At 45.8% G+C, this 14,684-nt stretch overlaps 1 protein-coding gene across 14 annotated transcripts in view; it reads left to right on the top strand.

Moving 5' to 3' along the window:
* PCDH11X (protocadherin 11 X-linked) overlaps positions 1-14,684 on the top strand; it is a 450,326-nt gene that overhangs the window by 217,424 nt on the left and 218,218 nt on the right. For 3 of the 14 annotated variants that reach the window (XR_010305704.1, XR_010305705.1, XR_010305702.1), the window contains exon 6: positions 4,145-4,309. The exons of 9 other annotated variants lie outside the window; for them this stretch is intronic. Coding sequence is in view for 1 of the 5 variants with exons in the window: in XM_064158945.1 (XP_064015015.1) it covers positions 9,658-9,672 (15 nt within the window). In the remaining 4 variants the exon portion in view is untranslated. Of the gene's footprint in view, positions 1-4,144; positions 4,310-9,367; positions 9,549-9,657; positions 10,450-14,684 lie in introns of those variants that run through there. 2 more of the 14 variants (XR_010305703.1, XM_064158945.1) reach the window with 2 other exon arrangements.

The raw sequence follows: 14,684 nt of genomic DNA, 5'->3' as shown, positions 1-14,684 counted from the left end.
CAGAGGCAGAAAGTGCTTTTATGTTTTATTTGTCATGCCCTCTCTTTGTGCTCCTGTTCTCTCTCAGGATTTGATTCTAAATTCCTCTTTGCTTCTGGGCTTAGATTCAATTTAAATAAAGAAGCTGCCACCATTCATGGAAATTTCCTGTCTCGAGGTGCCCCCAGCCACTTACTGGCATGGCCAGCATCAGTTCTAGGTGCTTTTATCTTACAGTTCCAGGTGATCAGGGCAGTATCGTCCTGATCTGAAATGACAATGGTTCCTTAATCTTTGCAACAGAGGGACATTTGTCTGCTAATATTCTCTACTTCAGTGTTTTACTCTCCAGATTGCTGTAGTTCTTGGGCCTGTGGCCCAGACCCCACAAAGAAAATAGCATCCTCTTTATTCTGTGTGCAGAATGTATATTTGCTAGAGGATCTTGGGCAGCTTTGCAGGTGTTTCTGTGCCACCTGACTGCAGGCCCTGAGCATCAAGTCCCTGGTTTTAATGAGAAAGAAACATGGATTGAACCTGCAGCAGCATGGGCCAGGTAGAGAATGGAAAGTGTAAGGACCACGATGTCTGCCCTGCAGCTGAGATGTACATCTTGTGCTTCTGTTGCACTTTGGTACAGACAGTTCCAAGGATGAAAGTATTTCTCATGATTTTGTGTCTGGTTGCTTTGGGGAAAGAACTGAGGTCTAAAACTGGTGGCTTGTTTTGGTTTGAGACAGCCCCAGAAAAGGTGCTGGGGTTGTGTGTTGGGTTTGGCTGAGCTGGAGTTAATTCTCCCCAGACCAGATTTTGTAGTGCTGTGTTTTGCAGCTCAGCCAAACCCAGTACAGGTTGCTTTGCTTTGTTTGCTTGTGGTTTGTTTTTTCATATTCTGCACTCTCTGTGATGAAGGATAAATTATTTTTGTCTATTCTCATCTATTTCATTGAGTTTTCCCTTGCTCTTTTCTTTCACTTTTCCCTGTAGGAAAACCTTGTCTTTACAGTGATCTCAGTCATGTCTCTGCTACAGTTTCTTCCTTCCAGATTTTGGGTTTGAACATTCAGGCTCATTCTCAAGATCTGTAAAACCTTTGTACCCACAGTGGGCTCTTAGAGTTGCTGATGTCATTATTCCTGTTCACCAGCCTCCCTGCCAGGTGATGGGACAAGGCAGGCAGGTCTCGGTGAGAAGAGGGCTCTTGGTGCTTTTCAATTCCCATCACTTGTTCTTTAGCTGCTTTGGTATGTGTCCAGCTCTTTGTCTGCTTAAGCAATGATGCTTTATGATCTGTTCCATTCTCTCTATTTCAGTATTTCCAGGTGTTGTGACTCAGAAGCATCTGAACTTTTCTTTCAAGAGCAATAGTGGGAGGGACTAGCTTGCTTCATTTCTTTTTCAGAACACAGCTGAAATGGGAGGCTTCTGGGCTTGGCAGTTCTACAGCAGCTTGGTGAAACAAAAACAATCATGCCACTACTATTTTCTCTTCTTTCAGATGAGCTTCCTGAAGAATTGCTTCTTTCTTTCATATAGCAGAGCTGTGCTTGGCAGAGTGCAGTCTGCTCACAATCTCTGCCAAGCTGAGGCCTTGAGAGAGAGCAAACAGCTCGGCTGGAATAGCAAGTGTGGCGTGGACTGTAAGAGCAGAGATGCTGCTGTATTATGCAAGAGTTCAGTTAATGGAAGAATGCTGTTCTGCCCTTAGGAGGCGTGAATCTCTCTAGCTAGCCACTGCAAAGTGAGCCAGCCCAGCCTGACAACTGCACTCACCTGGGCAGCTTCTCTATCAAGGCTTTGATAGCACTTGCCCTCAATAAGTAGAAACGATTTTTGGCCCTCAGTTAGAACATAAACCAATACTTATAAGGAGCAAGTCCCCCTGCTACAGCTACCTAAAGAGCGATGAGAGAAGAAGCTGCCAAGTACCTGTGGGATCTGCAAGATGGGCACTTGTTGAGGACGTCTTTTCCTGTGTATGGAATAGTTGCTTCTTACAGATTCCTCAACGGTTCACTTGCTTGCTAGTGTCCTTCATTGCATGGGCTACAAATCCATTCATGACACTTTACAAAGCAGCACTTAGACCCTGGTCGACTTTAGGTTTTGCACAGGCATATTGCTCCCACCCTCACCAAGCAGTTTCTAACTGTCCTGAAGAGGAAGTTGGCCTTCAGTTTTAAGGAGCATGCTGAAAGCATTGCCTGGTGCAGTTTGCTCAGAGCAGAAAGATTTCCTCCCTCCCACTTCTGCACTCTTCCTATGCAGGCATTAAATCCCTCTTCTCTGTCTCCAAACTCAGAGCGATGAAGCTCAGGACAGGCCCCAGATTTATTACCTTTTTATTTTGTAGTCAATCCCCTAGTGGAGCCTGTGACATCTAGATTACTTTAAAGGACTGCAGGTAACTCATGCTGTATATTTTGCTGAATTACTTCACCCCTCAGAGCAACACACTCTAGGTCTGCAGGAATAGGAGCTGTAGCTGTGCTCCGCTGAAAGAACTTAGCAGTTGGTGTCGTGAGCTTTTTTGGTTGATAGTGCTTTGTTTAGAAGCTGACTGACCCCCTGCAGTTGAGAATAGTTTTGTCAGTTGCTCCCTCAGGTTTCAGAATGATTGGTGAGCATGATGTAAACCGCTGGAAAGCGTAACTACCATCTTTTGGATAGGGAAATTCCCATTCCTCTTAAGTGTCTTGAGAGAGCACATTTTCCATCCAGGTGAGCATAGGAGCATTTCAGATGTTTGCTAATCACTATCATAATGCCAGTACTGGTCCTTATTCTGTGATCTTCATTCTCCAATTCCACTGAGCTCCCTTAGAAAGCAAGGATGTCAGGTGTGATGGTGAAAAGACAGAGTGAGAAGGAGGAGGAGACACAGAAGGGCCTTGGTGATGATATAAGCAGGCAAGGTAAAGCTGTGTCACTGTGGGCAGATACAAAGCAATGTGTATAGCAGACCATGCAAAACAGCTGCAGAGGAGAAATGCTTCTAAGAAAGATTGTTTAGCTGTGATAGATGCACTGTCCATCAGCTGCAGCTAAAAGCTAAATACGTGAGAGAAAAAAAAAGGCAAGTGAATAAAATCAATCCCGGGGTGGAGGTTATTAAATGCTGACAGTAGTAGAGGCTGCTTATGCTGCTGTAAAACTTTGGGGGATAGCAGAACACCTTTAAGGAAGCTTGCAGGCTTGAAATCAAAGGGAGAGTTCCCTGTTTACTTTCAAGGCATTACGTGTCAGGGCCAGTATCCTCACAGGCTGCTGTACAGTGTGAAATTACTACTTTACTTGGTTCTTTATGTTTCTGACCTTGAGATCTTGATCATTACAGTCTATCCACCAGCTGGAGCCACAGAGTTCAGAGCGAGTTTAGCTTTTCTAACCATAAAAACAGCTTGGGATTGTTGGGTGCTGCCATTTGGGGACTTTGTAGCTAAATAACAAGCAATGCTGTTTGTACAAAGCAGAAGTCAGGTAACTGTGATTCATTCCATGCCATAGAGGACATGGCACAGAAAGTCCACGCAGCTGCTGCTTTTTTTTCTGCAGCTGAAGAATTCCGCACACAACTGCATAAAAACGCAAACTGAAGTCATATACAGACAATGTTTCAGGCTCTTTAGAATTGCTGTCTTCAAATAACAAAGCTTGCCTGGATTTCTACTTGCCCAGTCTGCTTCAGACTCTACTGTTTGGATTGTTTTGGTTTATACAGAAAGCAGGGAGAAGAGGCAGGGTGAGTTACCAGTGTGGAGAGACAGGGCTTCAGCTGCCTGCTTCCTCAGGCATTGATCTGGCTGTGGTGTGACAGATCTGTCACTTTGTGAGGGCTGAGGACTAATGATCACCACTCGCTGCATGAATGAGAGGGAGCTGCTAACCAAATTTAGCTGTGACAGCTTGCTGTTCCCTTCTCTTACCGATGCCTAGGGAGTGCCTTTCTGTGTCTGCCAGTTGGTGCTAGGGTGAGCTGAGGGGCACCGAGTGATGAGCAGCAGTCATAACGTAAAGCTTTCACTTTCTAGATCTATGAGAAAGAAACGGTAAAACAAAGAACAAAATCCCAACGTGTCCACTCCTGCTGCTGCTGAATTGCTCAAAAAGGTGATTTAATCTGCTTTGTAATGCATGTCCTCTTGCTGCTTTTCTCTGAGATCAGGTGTGGGCCATCGTGAGTCACAGTGCCTGAGCTTTTGACGTGCACACACTTGGGGCTGCATTGTCCTGAAGGAAGTAGTGGGTCTGGGATCCAGAAGAGAAACTGCCTTTGGTCACATCTAAGCCTGTTGTGATCTTTCAGTCAGCTTTTGTGGGGTGAGGACAGGTGAGTGTGAAAGGTACTTTCTTATATCCTTATTTAGCACTACTCTGGATGTTCTGCTGTCAGGATGCTTGCCTTAGAGTTTGCAACAGTTTCCTATCACAAAGAAGAAACTGCCTCTGAATGAAAGTGTGGTGGACACGATCAACCTTCCACAGCTGCAGTGAGCTGCTGGAACAGAAAACAAGAGGCACTGCTGCATGGCCTCTTACCCACCTGTAGGCATTACCACCGAGCAGGGATGGCTGCTCAGTGCAGTGGAAAGAACTCCCTGTATAACTTTTGGTTATGCCTAGCCAAAGTAAAACCTGTGGCATGACTGCTGTAGGGAACAGCATGTGGCTGTGGCAGACTTCACTTGGAAATTCAGGCCAAATGAGGAGACAGCACTGCTGCTGCGCATCTGGCAGTTTTCCTTGGAAACATGCAACAACAAATCTTCTGTCCTTATCTGTTGCAGTGGGGTATGAGGCAGGAAGAATTTTTCAACTGCTAGCTGTGGCTGTTAAGGGTTTTCCAGTGTAATTGTAGGTGCTGGTGAAGATGTCAAGTGCAGAACTGCAGCTGTCTTCGCCCCTGTGACATGCAGGAGTGGTACCAGCTCATTCTATATTATGTTAGCCCTACAGAAGACACATGAGAATGCAATACTGTCTGTAGGTCAAAAATGCCTTTTTTTTTTTCTCTTCTCTGAAGAGAGTCTTAAACACTCCCACAGCAAATATAGGAGTCCCTACCCCTTTTGAAGGTGGGTTACAAATTCCTCCCAAGAATGACCAAGTCAGGACAATGACAAGTTGACTTTGATGTGAGAAGCAAACAAAACTGTTAACATCTCATTATATTCAGCATGTTAGTAAAGCTGTAACTACAAAGGCAGCTTTACAGTACTGAGTGGGAAGAGCAGCTGGCTGGGAGGTGGCCAAAGAGAGCAGCTCATGCCATGAGTATATCTGTTTAGCATCCAGATACCCTTTCAGGAAGATGCTAGTGAGTGTTAAACCCAGGAATATTGGCAGTCCCTGGGTACTGAGTGGGACTCGAGAGAATTTACAAGGCTATTGAGAAATTCCTTGTTTGAAACTTTCTGTTGGGTTTTATTTGCATTATTTGTCTTCTGTTGCCTCATTGATGAAATTTTGTTTTCTCATTTCTAATCTTTGTTGAAGAAACCCACATGAGCTTTTTCTCTCGTGATGTTTGGATATGCAAATGAGTCAAGAGACTCAAACATTCCTGTCAGGCAAAGACAACTCTAAGTCAAAAAATTCTATTAGTTCCTCCAAAATCTTTAGCCTGTGCGCTTTAAACAAAGGGACATGTGAACATTTAAGGGCTTGTTTTACCAGTAAAAACTAACCTTTAAAGTAGATCCTTGATGCTATGCATGAGATAAATCATAGTAGTGGTTGTTTTGACACTCTGGAGTGTAGTTATATTATGCACTGGTTTCCCAAGGGATCTTAAAATTTAACAAGGAGAGGCCAGTGTGAGTGATGAAATGAGGCAGCAGCAGAGCTGCTTCAATTACACTTTTATTACACAGCCATTCTTCCTCAGTGCCTCGTACTTTCCGTAATGCTTACCAGAGTATGAAGTGCTGCCTGTGAGGGCAAGGTGGCTGTGATTTCATGAGTAAGTAGACAGCCTGGTTTCAGCTTGCACTGACAGCAGTGCAGGGGTGGCAGCAGCGTGAGGAGCACGGGGAAGCGGAGTTCTGCTGAGGTGCAGGGGCTGAGTGCCCAGAGGATGCTGATGACTCAGTCACGTTGTCAGAACAGAGGTGTTTGCGAACAGCTTCGTTTGTCTTGCAAACGATTTACAGCTTCAAGTCTATGGTTAATGCTGGTTACTTGCTTTTCTTTTCCCCCTCCCCAACAGATCAAGAAAACAGCTTTAATATTAATCTTGTTCCTTATTATCTTCCCTATTGCTTATCCCACAGTTATCTGCTTCTACTATGAATTACTCCTGACTGTTTATTTCTAATACAGGCTATCATCTAGAAAGACTATTAAATATTTTGAAGTGTTAATAATGTAACATGCACTTTATGAATACAAGTAAATTCCTTCTCGGTGCACAGACAGTAACAAGCATGTTGCACAGATTACATGTATAAATACCTAGTTGAAGATCTGAAAGTTTAAGCCATCTTTCTCATTTATTACATTTTAAGGAGCAATTTGAAGTTATCATAAGGGATTACATTAAAATAGCTTTCCATTTAAGGCTGCAATAACACCGCCAGGCGCCAGAACTCCTCTTGGGTTACACAGAACATTAAACAGCTTTTGTTTCTCTGGTAAATTCATCGTGCAGCTCTGCTTGCTTTAGGGTATCTAACTCTCTGTGCTATCTCATGTGCCCTTAATCCCTCAGCATGGTCAAACGGCCTCCTCTAAATGCGTCACCAATGTGGGTGGCAGCCAAAGAGAGGGGTTCACTGGGCACGTGTGAGACAGGGGCTGCAGCAGAGAAGCAGCAATCACAGCTGCTGCTTTGGTGCTGGAAGTGCTGCGCGTGCCCTGGCCAGGCCGCGGCCGACTGTGCTGATTAAATTCCCATCAGAATATCCCAAGTCATTCTACTACAGCATTATTAGAAATCTCCCCCCATGGCTAAGGCAATTGTTAATTTAGAGCACTTGTGTCTCACTGAGATTAGCGAGAAGGGACTCTGTTTCCCCCCTTTGCCAGCAGGCCAGTTAAATCCTTTAGCTGAATGGATAACGATTACAAGTCTCCACTGACAAGCTACAATTTTTTTCAACTCCTGGAAGGTCGTTTATAATAACAAAAATGACTTCCACAGCACACCTACAATATCTGTGTTGAGAGGGAGCTCTGATTAGAATTTCAGCTGGTACCCAGAGCTGTGCTTTTGTATGCAGAGGGAGGCTGTTATACTGCTATTCATGTCCATGGCTGCTCTGGCCAGCAGCAAATATTCCTGCTCCTTTCTTATAACAAACTGAATGTGATGGTATGAATGCAAGCTGCCTCCATTGATGGAATATTACTGAATTCTGATTAGAAGCAGATGTGCAACATTGCCCATTGCAGAAAGTATTGTCAGGCTGGAGCGAGAAGTGCAATGCCAGCATACAAGGAAGAGAGGGGAAATTTCAGTTTAGAAAGTACAAAGGAAAGGGATTGGGTTTTTTTTTTCTTCATCTATTTGCTATTTGTGCTGTGGGGCAAAAAAGGTGAATGAGGATAGCATATCCAGCATTCGAGCAGAGCTGTAACTCTTTGCCAGTCTCGGAGAGGGACTTTTGTTTTGTTCTTTTCAATTAGCGCCTGTTAGCGAAAGGCTGAAGTGTGCTAGAATGAGTATGGAGTTCCTGGTGTAGGCTGAGTGTGGCTCTGGTAGCACTCTCTAAAGTTCAGGAAGGTTATGAACACTGCCACCAGACAGAAGGTGGTGAGGGTTCCACAGGTGTGCTCAGATCTTAGTTGCACTGTGGTTGCACTGTGACGCTTCTGCTGTTACACCTTTGGGCTCCAAACTGAAGAGTCTGTGGGAGGAGCCCTGCAAGACTGGCTGTTGAGTCAGGAGTGACAACTCATGTTCTCTTCTTTGTCTGTACCTGTGTAGACTTCCATATCTGTTGGGAAGCCTTATTGTCCTTTCCAATAGCTGTGCTCTGAAGGTAGCTACTTACTGTGCGCCCTTTTTTAGCATTGCCTGAGTTTGAAAAGGAGCCCTTAGAGCAAACTGAAGTAGGTGTCCTGGTGCAAAGAAACTCAATCAGAAGTGCTTCTCAGCCATGGAGCCAACCATTCTGTTCAGTCTGGGGCAGATGACATACTTCTGTTTCTTCTTGCTTTCCTTAATCCTTCCCACATAATAGACCACTGCAGTATAAAGAATGTTCTGTCTGACAGTATGCATGCATATTTTCCAGGAATAAATTAGGACATTTCCCAATGCTCCAGCACATCACTGTTTAATATAGGCCAATAGATCAAAGACAACTACTGTAGTTTCCCTCCTGAGTCTGCTGAAGCCAGTATAAATGTGACCCTTTATATTATGTGCTGTATTATTTAGAAAGCCACTGTTTCCCTGGAGTCAATCTATTCAAGAAGTTAATGGATTTGGACTGCTTTTTAAGCACATCTTCCTATGGTACATCCAAATCCATGCCTAGTTAGCTAGCTGTAGCTGATTTGTAACCACCTAGTTACCTGTCTGCACCTACCTACCGCCTGCTACCACACTGTTACACTTGGACTGGGAACCAGCAGCCACAGATCTCCACCAACTTCTCATTTTCTGTGCAGAGCCCCCAAAAGTCAGGCAACTGGAAATTTGTTAAGCCATCCAGAGAGGAGTATATGGAGGATCATATTTTTATGTGATTAACCCGAGCAAAGTCATTTCTGCTCTTGAGCAGTGAGTTGTATTTGATGGTCATGTCTGCTCTTCCTGTGGATGGAGCTGATCTGATTTGCCTCCCAATAGCCAATGCATGACCTGCCACATGCATGTGTCCATAGGAGAAACAAGGGGTGCTGTGTGTGTTTGGGAAAAGCCTGTCTGGAGTGTTTACCCCAGTCTCCAAGAGACTCGACATTAGCACACTAAAGTTCATCTCACCACTGAAAGTGAATTACAGGCTGTTTAATGTGACTTCAGAATCCTTCCTAGCATTCAGATCATGCTGTATTACTTTATTGTGAAGTTATTGTTGAACCAGAACTGGGGAGGGGAAAGAGCAGAATCTTTTATTCTGCTGTGGAAATCAGAATGAAGAGAACCAGACCCTTCCTGGCTTTTAGCAGTACTTCAGGTTAGAGAGCCAAAAGGTTTCAAGTATCCAGTACATCGTTATCAAATGAAGTAAGGATGGAAAGGCAATTTTTTTTTTTACTTTGTGGTGGGAGAAACCTGGACTAGCCATGGTCCTGTGCCAAACTGGTAAGCCACTTGGCAGACAGAGCTGTTAGCTTCCAGACAAACTAGTGGTACTAGCATCCAATTCCATCATGAGACTTCATTGTAACGTTTACTGGTTTATAGGAAGCGTAGTGATAATACTGCCTATTTCTGCAGATTTCTGTGCCATGATCATTTTCATGCCCACCCAACCGAGGAGCTGTGGGGCGCTTGGTGCCCGTGTTGCTGGATGCCATGCCGGCTGCCAAGACTGATGTTTGGCCTTGAACACATGCATTAGGTGACCCAAGTGACTGATTGCACAGTGCACTGCGACTCCACAATGCTTTATTCCTACTGCCATGCACTGTAGTTATTCATTATCCTCTCTTACACAGTTTAGTACACTTTGACATATGCTCAGATAAATTGCATCAAAGATCAGTGAGGTCTTTTATTTTCCCCAGGAGACTGGAACTTAGCATTATGCGAATGAAGCAGCATCACTGCCTGCACCCACCTCCTGTTTTGAACCTCACAGGATGCGAGTTGAGCCATGTTTGCTTAAATCAGCGCTGAGGAGAGGCACCTGCAAGGAGAGCTGCTGATCCACTCGCAGAAACCATCTCTTTCTGCCAGTAGGCACAGAGCAGTGGCTGTGTGTTGGGATGCTGGCAGAGAGAGGGCATGTGGCAGAGCTGCTTTTTCTGACTTAGCTAGGCACGGTCTTACAAGTGATTTGTTATTTAGTGAAATTCCGAGTAGCTGAGGTAAAGCATCGGGTTCAGTATAAACACATCATTTATTCTATAAACACATGAGATATAAATCACAGTGATTTTTCACCTGATACAGATCAGTGCCAAGTAAGTACTCATTTACATTACACCGTGTAGCTACAAGTGTATGCAGATGGATTGCAGCACTGAACAGCAGTGGCTGTGAGGTGGAGAAGGATAAAGCTCTACACCTTTCTGGCCGTTTTCTGCTTGAGGGCATGAATGGGTCCGTGAGAGCTGAGGAAATCTTCTTTCCTCCTCTTGAAGTTGGCGCCTAAATCTTGAAAGAGCAACTGCTGCCAAAGGAGATAAAGGGGCCTTAGTCTTTCTCTTCAGTTGCATTTCCTTTCCTTGCCATGCATAGTGTTTTGCTCTGGGAAAAACTCCTTATTCTTTCTGTGTCAAATCTGATCAGTCAGAAAGGAGAAAAATCTTGGATCTAACCTCTCCTGACATTATTGCTACAGGACTAAGACAGTTGTGTGGGGGTGTTTTTTTTAATTATTATCTTACTTTGAAATGTATATTTTATAGACAATATAATTGCTCACTTAATTCCTAATTGTTGGAACAGTGTCGGCCACTTGGAGTTGTCTCTGAGAAATCAATCAGCTTGGGAAACATGACCCATGTAACTCCAGTGAGTAGCCCTGCTGGGGAGCAGGAGCAGAGGGAAGTGCCAGCGGTGCCCTGGCTGCTCCATCAGTGGGTGGACGCTGTGGATGTCCAGAGGGCTGGCCTAGCCCTGCACAGCTGTCTGCACACAGACAGGCACACACCCTCTGTGCATATCTCTACTGGATGGCTTTAAAACAAACATTCCTGAAACTTGGAAGGGAATCCTCTCATTAGGACAAACTGACAGGGATGCTAAAACCTGCTTCTCCTACCCTGATGGCCAGCTGGTGTGTATCTGTCTCTCAGGTGCTGGGCAAGGTGGTAGCTGTTGTCATCAGGCAGAAAATGATTCCTGCTAGCATGTCTGACCTTCACTTGACCCGTCAGCGCTGTTAAGTTGTGGGTAATGATACGCATTTGCTCCAGCCTGGTGCACTGGAGAATGTTTTCCTGACCCATTTATGCTTCTCCCATGTATCCACAGCACAGAACTTGTAAAATATTTCCTTTTTTCCCCGTGCTTTCTCTCCAATGATTAATAGTAAACCTAGTGATGAATGTGAGCGAAAGGGTGGCAATTATAATTTCATTAATCACCTAATAATTGGGGTCTAGGGCTCAACTGTGGCTTTAGACTTCTACATCCTAAGGAATTAAAGGGAAATTTCTATTAATCACCGTGTCGCAGCTGCTGACAGGGCCTGTTCTAACAATAGATCTAATCATTTCAAGATGTGCTACAATTAGTGTGAGTGTGATAAGGGAGTTCAGCCTCTGAGCCAGCCTGCTGGTCCCGGAAGGCTGCAGGAAGGAGCCTCTCTTATTACGCCAGTGATTTACTTCTAAATGCTCTGCATTCAAGTCGGGCTTCCCTGGAGACTTATGAACGTTTGAAGCTTTTAATAAACTTTGCCCAACTTGCAGAGTCTATCCAGAGCTGGATGGTTCAGTGGATCACTCAGGGGCCATTTGGCTTTCTGGTTGCCAGGAGGTGGGCACCCCCGGCCAGAGAACTGCATTGAAATTAAGCATACAGTATGTTTATTAATTTGTGCATGGCAAAACATCTGGTTACAATTCCCTCAGCCTACTGGTAGGGTTTGAGCAGATGTGCAGTTAAATGGTAAATTAGAGCAGAGCGCTGTGCCTGGCTTTGTCTAAGCAAAGAGCAGCTTGGTGACAGCGCCGACAGCCGCTGCTCCAGCCATGCCCGAAACAGGCACCGGGGGCAGCGGCCGCTCTTTCACACCCCCAGCTGGGAGCAGCATTTTGGGGTATAAATCTTCCAGAGAGGTTTTGAGTTCACCAGCTCCCTCTTACCTACCCTAAGTACAGAGATAAGTGATGCCACCAACGTGCCAGCAACACTGTGCAAACAAAGGCCCCACGCACAGAGAAATAACGAAGGTTGTAGAATCTCTGTGTGGAGCTAAGCCACAGGGATCCGTGTGTGAGATACTGCAATGATGTAACTAAGGCAACTGCAGTAATCATTTGGCATCAGAAGGGAGGTGGTATAAATGGGATTTCAGAGAGTTGTATACATGGTTTGTCTGGACTTCAGCAAGGCCTTTGACACTGTCCCCCACAGCAAACTGCTGGCTAAGCTGTCAGCCCATGGCTTGGATGGCAACACTCTGTGCTGGGTTAGGAACTGGCTGGAGGGCCGGACCCAGAGAGTGGTGGTGAATGGTGCCACATCCAGCTGGCAGCTGTCACTAGCGGTGTCCCTCAGGGATCTGTGCTGGGCCCCATCCTCTTTAACATCTTCATAGATGATCTGGATGAGGGCATGGAGTCAGTCATCAGCAAGTTTGCACATGACACTAAGCTGAGAGCAGATGTGGCTGGGTTGGAGGGCAGAAGGGCTCTGCAGCAGGACCTTGACCGCCTGGACAGATGGGCAGAGGCCAATGGGATGGCTTCAATAGCTCCAAGTGCAGGGTGCTGCACTTTGGCTACAACAACCCCATGCAGAGATACAGGCTGGGGTCAGAGTGGCTGGAGAGCAGCCAGACAGAGAGGGATCTGGGGGTGCTGATTGATACCTGCCTGAACATGAGCCAGCAGTGTGCCCAGGTGGCCAAGAGAACCAGTGGCATCCTGGGCTGCATCAGGAATGGTGTGGCCAGCAGGAGCAGGGAGGTCATTCTGCCCCTGTACTCTGCACTGGTTAGACCACACCTTGAGTACTGTGTTCAGTTCTGGGCCCCCCAGTTTAGGAGGGACATTGAGATGCTTGAGCATGTCCAGAGAAGGGCGACGAGGCTGGGGAGAGGCCTTGAGCACAGCCTACGAGGAGAGGCTGAGGGAGCTGGGATTGGTTAGCCTGGAGAAGAGGAGGCTCAGGGGTGACCTTATTGCTGTCTACAACTACCTGAAGGGTGGTTGTGGCTAGGAGGAGGTTGCTCTCTTCTCTCAGGTGGCCAGCACCAGAACGAGAGGACACAGCCTCAGGCTGCGCCAGGGGAGATTTAGGCTGGAGGTGAGGAGAAAGTTCTTCCCTGAGAGAGTCATTGGACACTGGAATGGGCTGCCCGGGGAGATGGTGGAGTCGCCGTCCCTGGAGCTGTTCAAGGCAAGGTTGGACGTGGCACTTGGTGCCATGGTCTGGCCTTGAGCTCTGTGGTAAAGGGTTGGACTTGATGATCTGTGAGGTCTCTTCCAACCCTGATGATACTGTGATTTGCCAGTGATCTATTTAAACTCTTCTCAGCAGAAGTGGAACTTGTCAGGAACATGAAAAATCTCTTGAAGTCATCACTGCTCAGTGTTTGTTTGTCAGCCATTCATATTTATGGTGGAGCTGTACAAAGGCTTTTGGGGTTGTGTAGAAGATTATAAGTGATCTCCTAAGAACAAATACACTTTTAAAGGTTTCTGTGTGAAATCTTCTAAGCCACAAACTGTGTGTGATTTTCTGATTCTGCTTTGCAATATTCGTGGGGTATTGCTTAGAAGGGTAAGCACCAGGCCACAAAGCAGCCTGCCCCATGTGTGGAAAAACTCAGCTCAGGCCTGCTCTGAAACGAGATGGTTGACCTCAAACAAGGTGATTGCCCTGACTGTGCTGAAACTGAGGGGACAACCAAAAGCAGACAAACTTCAGGTGTCCATTTGGTGTTTGAAGCAGGCTAAGCCTACATGGGTTAGTTAACTAATATTGTAGGGCAATGTAGTTGCTTTATAGGCATAAAGTACCACTGGGATCATTCTTTCAGAACCGTTAATTTGGAGGAATGGCCCTAGCTGTGCTTTTTGTGTCTCACCTGTTTGGAAGAGTGGCTTCCTTGCTGTTCTGAGGTAGCCATCCCAAACAAGGGCCTGTGCCCCGCAGGGTCAGGCAGTTCCTAAGTGAATGGGAAAACTGCTTTGCAGGATGACCCTGAACCGAATGCAGGGCTCTGAAAAGCTGAATTTGGATCCTGACTGCGTGATTAGGTGAATGGCATCTGAGTGAGGTGCATCTGAGGTGAAGCCAGCGCAATCAAATACTTTGTTATTGAAATTGAGCTTTACAAATCATTTAATGGTAACGAATTCAGTTAGTTTCCGATTCAGAGGCTGCTACAAAGTGGCTTTTGTTTCCTTCCAGGTATTTACCATTCCTACTGTTTTTTGTGTAACTGTGAGGCACTGAACCGTCTGCTTTGGTCGTTTGCTTCATCATAATCAAATCTGAGCCTCTCAGCTCAGTTGGTGTTGCTGTTTGTGCTGCCCGCTGAAGCGTGCATCCTGAAGGGATGGCTTGATACAGCTTCTGGAGCTTTAGGTGCTTAGGATAAAGAATCAGAAACTGTATCTTCAGTACCTGGCTTCAGTAGAGCTACAGGGAGCTATCCTTTGTGAGGCTCTGCTAAACCCTGGTTCTCTTGGCCAGTTTTGAGACTGTTGCCCTTCTCCTGTATGTAAGCAGGTGCCTCTTCCCTAAATGATGCTTGTGTTGATGGGAGAATTTGGAGGCAGCTGCATGTGGGAATTTGTGCACACAAGCATGTTCTTGCTTGCCGTGAAGATAGCTGCAGTGGTCCTTTCTGTTCAAGAAAACTAGATCTGGGGGGGGGGGGACGGGACACAGTCACTGAACTCCTTCATAT

This window comes from Pogoniulus pusillus, chromosome 19, assembly GCF_015220805.1.
Source record: "Pogoniulus pusillus isolate bPogPus1 chromosome 19, bPogPus1.pri, whole genome shotgun sequence".
NCBI lineage: Eukaryota > Metazoa > Chordata > Aves > Piciformes > Lybiidae > Pogoniulus > Pogoniulus pusillus.
The sequence above is the reverse complement of the archived record's forward strand: the minus strand, read 5'-3'. Positions and strand labels throughout refer to the sequence as shown.